This window comes from Peromyscus eremicus, chromosome 18, assembly GCF_949786415.1.
Source record: "Peromyscus eremicus chromosome 18, PerEre_H2_v1, whole genome shotgun sequence".
NCBI classification, from domain to species: Eukaryota; Metazoa; Chordata; class Mammalia; order Rodentia; family Cricetidae; genus Peromyscus; species Peromyscus eremicus.
Window position 1 is genome coordinate 11,145,187 of NC_081434.1, and position 11,500 is coordinate 11,156,686.

At 42.8% G+C, this 11,500-nt stretch overlaps 1 protein-coding gene across 1 annotated transcript; it reads right to left on the reverse strand.

The window, feature by feature from the left end:
• Positions 1-5,392: 5,392 nt before the first annotated feature.
• Positions 5,393-9,713, reverse strand: Il22 (interleukin 22). The gene is made up of 5 exons (XM_059245793.1): positions 9,528-9,713; positions 9,080-9,145; positions 8,819-8,962; positions 8,019-8,084; positions 5,393-5,470 (listed from the first exon to the last, which is right to left on the reverse strand). The coding sequence occupies exons 1-5, from the start codon at positions 9,711-9,713 to the stop codon at positions 5,393-5,395; spliced, it is 540 nt and encodes a 179-aa protein (XP_059101776.1).
• Between the last annotated feature and the right edge of the window lie 1,787 nt (positions 9,714-11,500).

The following is an 11,500-nucleotide window of genomic DNA, read 5'->3' on the forward strand; positions in this document are numbered from 1 at the left end:
CAGGACTACCAGGAGAAACCTAGTCTCAAAAAACAAACAAACAAACAAAGACACTAAGTGCTTAATTTTAGAAATGAAAGTACTACCATTTCATGTTTTGTTTTATTACAAGTTGGAAGTTTTCACATAACTCCAATATGCTAACAACTGGCTCCACCTATTGTTTATGATAATCTTATCCAGATTCCCAGACCTCAGCAGGGTGTCTTAGGGTTTCTAATGCTGTGACCAAACACCATGACTAAACATCAAGTTGGGGAGGAAAAAGTTTATTTGGCTTACACTTCAGCATTGCTGTTCATCACTGAAGGAAGTCAGGACAGGAACTCAAACAGGGCAGGATCCCAGAGGCAAGAGCTGATGCAGAGGCCATGGAGGGGTGCTGCATACTGGATCGCTTGCTATGACTTGCTCAGCACTTCTTATAGAACCCAGGACCAGCAGCCCAGGGATGGCACCACCCACTACGGGCTGGGCCCTCCCCCATTGATCACTAAATGAGAAAATGCCTTACACCTGGATCTCATCAAGGCATTTCCTCAACTAAGGCTCCTTCCTCTAATGACTCTAGCTTGTGTCAAGTAGAGACACAAAACCAGGCAATACACAGGGTAAGGTGGGGGACAGAGAGGAGATGGGTACACCAGGCAGGGGTACATGGGGGACAGAGAGGAGACAGGTACACCAGGCAGGGGCCCAGTGGAAGGCATGACACAAACTGGGTGATGGAGAAGAGTTTGAAGGGATTGCTTCATTTGCTTGTTTTTACGTTGTAGGAAGAGCTAACGGAAAGCAACAAGAAATTCTGCAGTTCTGTAGTGCTCACGGGAGCTGAAAGCCCACTGGGGACGAGTTAAGAGCAATTACCAGAACAGCCGTAGAAAGAGCAATATAAAGAATGGTTGAGGGAGCTTTGGCTTTTCAGAGAAATGTTCTGCTGATGTGAACAGCAACCCAGCAGGAGAGCTCCAGGGAGTCGGGGTTTTGACCTCATTCTCATGCCCCAGCCTCCTGCTAACCTAGTCTATAAACCAAGTGCAAGTAAAATCCAGAAAGCGAGCATGTAGGTAAAAGCGGTCTGTTTCAGTCCCTCTGGGCGCAAAGCGGTATGGGAAACGAGAGGGAAGGAGCCGAAAGAACCGAACAGCATAATTCACCTTCCTTGTATGTAGGACCCACTCTTGTCTCTGAAAGGATGAAGAAAAAACTTTATTCCAATACAGAAAACTCATGGAATTTAATCAACTACTATAGAATTACATGATGTCAGTGTGGTCAGATTTCTATCTAAAAATAAAATACTATCCACTATAAGTAGTCTTCATATAGGGCAGTGATTTTCAACCTTCCTAATTCTGTGATCCTTTAATACAGTTCTTCATGTTGTGGTGACCCCCCCCATCATTAAATTATTTTTGTTGCTACTTCATAACTGTCATTTTGCTACTGTTCATAATGTAAATATCTGACATGCAGACGACCCCTGTGAAAAGGTCTTTCAACCCAAAAGGGGTTGTGACCCACAGGTTGAGAACCACTGATATAGGGGAAAGAGATGGAAAAAAAACATCTAATTAATAGAAAGCATGTCCACTACTATTCCTTTTCTTATAGCTCTTCTCAAGACCTAAGGTAAAAACCATGGATTGTAAGACTTCTGGGCAAAGATGGCAGTTAAAAAAAAATTCCTCTACAAGACTGTGAATAAAAAGCATTTGAGTTGCAAAGTGTACACTCTATACCCAAGATACAGAGGAAAAAGCAATGGGACAGCTAAAAAGATGGAGAAACAGACAGACTCTGCTGAGAAAAGTAAGCAGCAGTCCACAACCCAACTCCTGACCCTCTGGAGGGAGAAGAAGCCAGCGCCAAGACCACAAGGTAGACCAGTAGTCCCTGGTGAGAACAGACTATCAGTCCTCATGATAAGACAAGCACATGGTTCTCATGAGCCTTTAATCCAGTGGGGGAATTTGGTACGACAGTAACTCCTGCATGACAGACCAGCTTTAAAGGATGCAGCCATTTCGTGGCCACTGATACCTTAGAGTACTACTGCCAGGTGCCATTTTGGTGTGACTAACATGTGGCAGAGCCTGCAAGGAAGAGAGAGACATGGCTGAAGCAGAGAGGATGGACGTGAGTGAGAAGGAATCAGGATGGAGTGAGAAGGAATCAGGATTGAGTGAGAAGGAATCAGGATGGAGTGAGAAGGAATCAGGATGGCGGGGGGCGGAGCATGATAAGAGCTATGGATTTCATGGTTAGTGTGACAGTAAGCCATCAGCAACAGGAGAATGCCCAAGCTAATGTTTTGTGTTTTCTCACTTACATGGCTATAAGATAGAAAACCAATAGAAGGAGGGAGGATATTCACAAATTATTAGAATAATTTAGTGGAGAAATAGTCACAGCTTAGAGGAAAGTTAGCCATTTGAGGAATGAGAAGATCCAGCCGTTATTTCAGCATTAACACAGAGAAATTTCTGGCACATTCAAGGTGAGCATGCTGGATCAGAGGAAGCTGTAGTTGATGCTATCTGCTTCTGAATGTTGTCTGACATCACAGGAAGGCTTTTTAAAAGTCTCTTAGTAAAACCTCCCAATTTTGGTGATAAATATCCTTCCAATTGTGGCTCAATTTTTAAAAGGTTAGCCTAGAACAAATGCAGTTGAAAGTTTGCTCAAATCATTGTGCTGGAACTCACTTGGAAGAGAAACGCAAACACCCTAAACAACATCCGTCACTATTCTACTGCTGTGACGAGACTCTGTGACCAAGGCAACTTACAAAAGAAAGTGTTTCATTGGAGGCTTGCTTACAGTTTCAGGGGTTGGCCCATGATCATCATGGAGAGGAGCATGGCGGGAGGCAGTCATGGTGATGGAGCAATAGCTGAGAGCTTACATCTTACAAGAAACTTGGAGACAGAGAAAGCAAGCTGGGCATGGCGTGGGCTTTTTAAAGCCTCCAAGCACACCCCCAACAAGTAACACAACTCCTCCAAGGTCATTATCCCCAAGACAGTTCCAACAACTAGGGAACCAAGCACCCAAATACACAAGTCTACGGAAGTTATTCGCATTCAAACCACAACATCAGCTTATCAAAAAAAAAAAAAAAAAAAAAATGACAATAGACCACAAAGCTGCTCCCTGCTGCATCTCTCCACATCTGGAGACCAAGCACAGAAGCATTAACTTTGGTTTGGCCATGAAGGAGGTGCAGTTCCCACACAGACAGGCCCACTGCTCACCCCTTCATGCTGTGGGAGGTTGGCAAATCACTGACAAACGGCCTGAGGAGTAGACTCGTGGCACCAGATTAGAAAAGAAAACACTTTAGACAGCCAGTCAGTAACTTTTTCTACCTAGTAACTTTGACCTTCTGTGAAAAGACACACACGATCGATACCTTCCCTTCTCCCCAGTGGCTCTGCTGTGCTGGTATCATGTCTCCTAATCTAACCTTTGTTTGTCTTTCCCTGCTTTCTCCCCCCTCTGTACCACACAGTCTGGATTTTGAAGATGCACAACCTTCTCTTTGTATGTTTCATGCTATGTCCCCCCATTTTCTGATACAGAAGCCTTGTATAAGTGGTCATCCCACTTCTCAGAGAAACTTACCCACCCAAACACAGTGCATTGACTTCTTTGAAGCAAGACTGAGGAATGCCCTTCCTAGTAGGTCTCGCCTGGAAATGGGGCAGCTCATTTAGCACAAGCCAGGGGGACATGTATTTCTCCCCATTCACATTGCCTCTCTGTTTCATCCATAAACAGCTAATAGTATACGTGGAATGTAGCCAACATCTTTTTCCCTTTCAGAATTCCATGCTGCATCAAAAATATAGAGGAGGGTCTTCAAATCAGATAAACCTGCTTCAACAAGGGTCAACTATGTTCAAAAAACATTTCTTCACATGTCTCTGATACCATTTTCTCAACCTTAAAATGAGAATGTGGGTATGTGTGTGTGTGTTTGCACACATGCATGTGTGTGTATGTGTGCAAGTATGGGTGTGTGTATGTGTTCGAGCATGGGTGTGTGTGTTAGCTTTATATCACTGCAACAAATATGAGAAGCAACTGTCTTGCAAGGAGATAAGGATTATCTCTATCATAGTATCAGTGATTTCAGTTCCTGGCCAACTGGGTCAACTGTATTTGGGCCTGTAGCCAGGCTTCTTGTCACAGTGTGAGTACACAGCAGAACGAAGTCACTTACCTCATGCCCACGATGCAAAAGAAAGAGAAAGTAGAAGGAGCTGCTATCCAATTATCCCCTTCAAGCGTACACCCATTTGACATGAAAATCACCACCAGACCTAAAGGCTACATCATCTCTCCATAACCACTGTCCTGGAAACTAAGCCTTTCACCCATGCTTTGTAGGGCTGGGGAGATGGTCCCGAGGGTAAGACTGTTTAATGTAAAAGCATGAGGACCTGGGTTTGATTCCCCAGCACCCATATAAAAAGCCAGGCATGGCCACACAAGGCTGTAGCCTCAGTGACGTGGGAGACAATGACTAGAATCAATTACTAGAATTTTCTGGCAGCCAGTTCAGTGAGGGACCCTGTCTCAAATAATTCGACATAGACTGATAAATCAGAACATCCAATATCCGTCTCTGGCTTTCATATGCATGGCCATGCACCTACTACACACATACACAAACACACAAGCACATGCCACACACACAAAGCCACAGGCCTCTGGGGACAAACGTTAGCAGTGTAATACTATAGCTACCTCATATTCACAGACCAAGCATAGAGTTATGAGACTGATTGGATAATGATGGCGATGATGATGATGATGTTGATATTACTGATTAAAGGAGAAAAAACACAAAGACAGAAGATTTATAATATTCATGTTTTTATTGAAGCTCAAGATATCATGTTTCCATAATATTATCATAAATATTATTTTCTTATACTCAAATAGCAATATCAGATCATTTCTATAAATAAATCTATATTAATAAACTGGCATAAATAAAATGCATACTTATAATAAATAAACTTACATAAAATATTGATTATGGAAATGGAGTTACATAGGCTCTTTTCTAAAGGAATGAGAAGTTATCCCTTTCATTTTTAAAACACATTTTTTTAAAAAAACACATTATTTTTCTCTTGTATAATCAGTTACAATAAAATACTATCAATGAATTTTTGTGGTTAGAAAGTCTACATCTGGTCTTATGGACAACATGACATTGGGTTTTTTTTTTCAACTGAGTAGGGTTTCATGTAGAATCTTCTAATGATGGTGGGGTTTAGCTTCTCACTTTCCTTTATGAAAAAAGTCCTTTCAGGAATCTTATCATTGTTTTTAACAGGCAGGAAGGGCCCGTTGTTCATTTTCCAGCTTCTCTCGCTCAGGCACAAGCATTTTTCAGGAAAAAAAACAGCAGGTTCAGCTCCCCGATTACTTTGATCTTTCCGCCCTCTCCGAGCTGTGAAAACAAGAGCACGGACTGATTTGAGGACCTGTGTGGTTTTCTAAGGAGGAACTAGAAGCATGGTTTGTACCAAAACCAAGTGTCAGCCTTCTCTAAAAGATTAATAACCAACAATAATGCACTTTTAGCATGAGCAGAATGTGGTTTGCCAAAGACCTCAAAAATCGTGCCTTTCTGAACTTTCATGCACAGGCATTCCATATTACTTGCATTTCTCACTAACAAAGTTGTTGATGGGTGTGCTAATCAGCCTTCTTGAACCTTGCACAATGCACACATAGATAAAATCCTGCTGTATCCCACAAATTACACAATTTTTTGCCAATTAAAAATAGATGTTAGTAGGGGGTTGGAGAAAAGATTTGCTCAGCTCCTAGCCATACTGGACAGCAGGAACCCATACTGAGACCTGAAGATGTTAAGTGCCACCCTGCCAGGGCTTGACCTGCCACATAGCCCTACACCTGTCCATGACCCATTACTGATGACCGCTCAACTCAAACAGCCTTGACTCAAAACCCACATATGTACCCACATAGCTGGGCTTTGTCTGCGCTCACCTTCATAAGAGGAGAAACACAGTAGATAAAGCAGGTTTTCGATTTGGTAAAGAGGGTATCAAGCATATCTGTTCCATAGCTTTAACTAGTATAACCCCAGATAGAAATTATATGAATATTCTTTTGTTCCTCCTACACCCAAGTGTGATAAGGGTGAAACTCTTAAGAGCAATGGGGGGCAAAAACCTGAATTCAAGCACAAAGCACATCCCTCTGAAATCCACCTAATCCGTTATCTTTGTTCTAGATTGTTCCAAGAAAAATCCTCTCTTGGTGGCCCTCTACATTTTATTCTCTTCTCCCTTCCTGCCTTCTTCCCACATTTCCTTCCCAGACTTCCTTCCTTATGATGCTAAACATGTTATTTTTGTATCGTCAAGACTCCCAAATCCACGAAATCTTATGACTTATCTTACCCCACCCTGCCGTCCATTCTACTCCATGAGCCTGCCCTCTGCTGTCCATACTTAACACCTGCCATGGCCCCCTTCTTGTGCCAGGCAGTTCTGACCAGTTAGTTCCCTCTGGCTATCAGCTTTCCGTGAGTAACATTCCTTCCCCCGTTGCTGGTACTTTCTAGAGCCACAGGTTTGAGCCTAATCAATCTCCTACGTGGCAGCTTGGTGCAAAAGCTGAAATTGATTGAAAGTGGAATACAGGTTTTAAGAAAAAATGTTTCATGCAGAGATCACGTCTCCTGTGAGATCTTTCTTGCACACTTCACCTTTCCAAAGACACCCAAGTAGATGAACAACAATAACTTTTTAAACAAGTGTCTGAAATGTGCATGCATCTTTGGCATGCTAACACCCCAACCTGTGTGTTGATGTCATCAACGCTCTAACAAGAGAACCCTCAGAGCATTGAAAAGCTACAACGCCTTTAATAATCAAAGGAAGAAACCAGTTTTGTGTAACAGACTACGCTCAAGAAGAAAATGTTAAGGTTAGATTGTAGGAGATCAGGCTAGGCATAGTGCTGGTAATTCCTTCAACTGGAACCTTTGTGTTTCTGAGTATTTCATGGCAGCCATCTGCAAAGAGCCTTCCTTTCACTGCTGACAATCATACCTCTGACTTTAGGGTGAGTCACACTTGCTGACCTGAGTCTCCCGCTACTGTTCTTTCCCCCCAAAGAGGCCACACGGCGATGCCGATCACTGTAAAGTTATACACTAGCTCACAGTAGAAAAGTGCTCACTAGTGGCTTGTTGGGGGTGTGAGGGAAAAAGCTAAAAAAAATGAAAGTAAAAACTAAGAAAAGAATTTCCAACTCATACTTCCATTTCACTATAATAAATTCACCACTAACAGTTTTACTCTATTGAAACCATGTAAAAATAAATTGGAAGGTTATCCACTCTTGGGTTTAATCTTAAATCAGTCACTATCAGGAACTATATTATAATTCTGATTATAGCTATTACTATCAGTGATTCCAAATATTCATCCTATATGGAAGTCCAGTTCTTTTGTGACTGTTCTGGGTTGATTTTTTTTTTTTTGCCACATTTTAGAGCGTTAGTTTAATGACCTCAAAAATCACATCAAGTAAGTTTGCACCTAGCTTTCTGGTTTTTAGTGTGTGTTTCTTCAAGTCCTATGAATCAGTAGGAAGCGAGACTTTCCCAAAGAATTAATCATGCTAAAATAATTACAAATGGATGCTGGGTAAGTGCTGAGTTGGGACTCAGGAGTTCTGCCTTCCAGCATTGGCTCTGCAGCCCACCACCCTCAGAGCACAGGCTAATGACACCAGCTGAGCTAAGTTTTCTGCTAGCTCTAGAATTTATGACTTACAAATTTAGAAACAGGCTGAGTAATGTATAGGCCCAGCTAGATGCACATGCAGCTAAGCAAATAATGGATCAGATGGTAGAAGAATCAAGTAAAATGTTACCAAAAAAAAAATTGAGAAAGGAGAGAAAAAGAAAGCTATGCTTCTCCTGTTAAATGGCTTAGTATATCACATATCAATAGTACCTTTTTTACTGTTTCCTTTACTGTCTGTACATTCTTCTGGATGCGCCGGCCATCACCACTGATGCGCTGCAAAATAAAACAGAATTCACTAACAGAATCTTGTCCTGTTGCAGCCTATACCTCAGTGCATCTGAGGCACATGACCATTCACCTGGAATAGAGGCATTCAGTAATTTTTGCCCACAGTGACCTAGATTTCACTGGTGACCTAGATTCTCTGAGCTCTTTTGTTCTCTGGGACACTGAAATCCAGGTACCCCTCTTACAGAAGAGCTGTCCTCATCTTTGGGGAATCCTACTGAGGTTTCCACCAGCGGCCAGCATGGTAGAAACGAAACCTCACCTGAACCTCATCAAAGGTGGGAGCCAAGCGCAAGAAATGAGCATGAAGCTCCTTACGTGAAAAGCGGGTCCTCCCAGTAAATGCAAGGTCTCCCTCAATCTGCCCACTCCTCATGGACATGGTTCACAGTTTGGGGTGTCTAGAGGTATCAAGCTTATACACTGATGTTTCTCAACTTCCAGTCCCAACGAAAAGGAGTGCGCTTTGCACACCCCCAACCCTGAGACCTTCCCCACCCTGAGACCCTCCCATCTCCCTCTTCCCTTTTGATTTTTGCTCTGTGCTAAAGCAATTGTGACTGATTTCAAGTGGCCTCTGATGTTACTGAGGCCCTCCTCGCTGCCAGCCTCACTGCCCAGGTTGGGAAGGAGAGAGCGGAAGGCCACAGACTCTAACTGGAATAGGAGAGGAGGGCAGAAGATGAGAGGAGACGGATGGAGTCAAGAGAAAAACTCACACAGAGGCTGAGCTGGTTGCTTAGCTTGGTCAGGAAAGACACCACCTCCTGCATGTGGGGCTGGAATCTGTCTGACTGGGGGGACAGCACTTCTTCAAGGGTAAAGTTGAGTACCTCCTTCATCACATAGCATCGATCCTGCATCTGAAGGTAGAAAGGAAGCATCAGGGATCATATTACAGGACATCCCAGAGGACCCATCAACTACGGCAGCTAACCACGAGTTGGATACTCTCCCTGCTCATCACTATGAGAACTTACTTTGACTCCCCGGTACAGCTCATCCCCAATGAGCCGGACATCTGTGTTGTTATCTGCAAGGCTAGCCTGGAAGAGAGAAAAGTCTAAGTGCCTGGTTGATGAGGAGGTGGAAGAAAAGCCTGTAAGTAAAGATGTATGCTCCTATAGGGTCTAATGGCCAGCCACTCAACATGTAAGTTCAGAACAGTGCACAGAGAAGTGAAAAGTCAGTAATAGATGACTTTCCAATGGCTCCTCTGTTGATAAAATATACTGTATGAACCCTAAAGACCAAATAGAAAAGAGTTCTGATTAAGATCAGGTCCTCAAAGAGTCTCTAAGGAGACATAGAAAGTCTCTACCTATGCAGATAAAGTACAGCTAAAGAGCTCAAAAGGGCTTCAAAGAAAATGGCCAGGGCTCCTTGAGTCCCAAGTAGACACAAAGAGAAAGTGAGATGCCTGTGTACCTCCTCAGCCAGCATGAAGGTGCGGTTGGTGAAGTATGGCCGCTGGAAGTTGGACGCGTCAATCTTGCAGTGGGAAGTGATGGGCAGCGCCGCTGTCTCCTGGGCCCACAGGGCAATGAAAAGCAGGCAGCTGATGGCCAATGTCCCCATAAGGGAAAAGCTCAGAGACTTCTGCAGGAAGGCCATCACAGACAACTCAAATGTGAACAGTTGATAGTCGAGAAAGGAGAACCTGTTATCGAGAGAGCAAGAGGCAGAAACGTGAGGGAAACAAGTTAGCCAGGATAGCATCCCACCAAACAGATCAGTTCATTGCCTCCGTGTGGACACTTACCTGCTTTGGTGGCTCTGCTTGTGATGGGTAAGGCTGAAGTTGCTGCTTTTATAGCCCTTGGGACGCCCGATTTTTTTTGGTATTCTGAACCATATGACATCAGACATTATCTAATTTCCAGTTCTGTCTTCTGAGAACTCCCTAACCACCTAGGAGGCCACAGAAAGCCACCTCCTAGCCTTCCCACCTTGAGATGTGAAGGCTTTCCTAAAACGTCACTATACGAGCCCAGAAGGTGCTTTTGCAGACAAATCCCAGAAGTCTTCTAAACTCTACATGTTTTTTCAAAGAAAACAATTGCTTTGTCGTCGTCGTCGTAGGTTCTGACTGAGTATAGTAGCCTTTGATCTCCTGTAGCAACTGAGTCAGCGTTTTGGTCACGGACTTGCTTTCCTCCCAACATCATAGATTATTATCTCTTTAGAGTGACCAGAAATAAAAGATCCGTGCCCTATATTCTGTGCTTTCAAATAAGCAATAACAAAAACTTGGAGATTAGTTCAATTGTTAAAATAATTTTATCTCATTTTTTAAGTATACAGAATGCTAAACTACAACTAGCTTTTAAAAATAGCAATGTTGGCTAATATAACTGCTTCCTCACAGGTCCCATTCCCACAGAATGTTCTCAGACAGAGACTATTTGTGAGTGATCCAATGATTATGGCAAGTGAAAATATAAAGATTTACTCATAAAGTCATAACCAGGATCAATTTAAGTTTGGAAATATTGGTAGTGAGCAATCCAGTCAACATTTTTAGCAGAGACTTTTAATAAACTAATACTATGTGTACACTAATTCATTCTGAAATTTGTGTGCGCACAAGCCTCAAAATATTATTTTTAAATGGTCTGACAATAATTTGTATTATACAGGTAGATGTCTGAAGAAGAAAATACAGGGATCACAGGTTGACTTAAATTCACTGTGAGTACATTTAATCCCAAATAACACTTTACAACTAGAGTCAAAAATTCTTTCCCAAGGAAGTGAGCAGAGCGGAAGAAAGGCTATCATTGGGCAAATGTCTACAGCAGGGGAAGAAATGTGAAGTAATGAAAATCATATCGATGAGACTTTTCCCCTTCCAGCTCATTGAGATCGGAAAGTGTCACAGAGCGGAAGAAAGGATGGTGGAATCTTGATCTCTTGAGAGGTGCCAGCTTGAAGAGCCGAAACAGGGTGAGGACTTTAGCAGTTTGATGTCACTGTAGGAGACAGACTCTAAGGGAGGGTGACAGTGAACGAAGCCACATGACCTCACTCATAAGTGGAATTTAAAAAACACTAAACGTGGGGCGGGAGAGACGCCTCGGTGATGAAGAATAGCACTTGCTATTCTTTCAGAGAAACGGGATTTGATTCTCAGCACCTACAGCTATCTGTAACTCCACTTCCAGGAGATATGACATCCTTTCCTGGCCTCCACAGGCATTGGGCAGTATGTGGTGCACAGACATACATGCAAGTGAAACACCCATACACATAGACTGATAATTTAAATTGTTTAGTAAAAAAGTTAAAACTTGGAGCTCACAGATGCAAAGAGTGGAAAGGCAGTGGTCGGGGATGGAGAGTGAGAGAGTGGGAAGAAGTTAATCAAAAAGCATAAAGTATCAAATAAGAAGACTGTGTGC

Coding starts and splice junctions, on each gene's coding strand:
- Il22 (XM_059245793.1), bottom strand. CDS start 9,713: ATGGCCTTCCTGCAGAAGTCTCTGAGCTTTTCCCTTATGGGGACATTG. Junction 9,146..9,527: donor CCTTCATGCTGGCTGAGGAG/GTACACAGGCAT, acceptor TCTCTCTTCCAG/GCTAGCCTTGCAGATAACAA. Junction 8,085..8,818: donor GCAACCAGCTCAGCCTCTGT/GTGAGTTTTTCT, acceptor TTTATTTTGCAG/CGCATCAGTGGTGATGGCCG.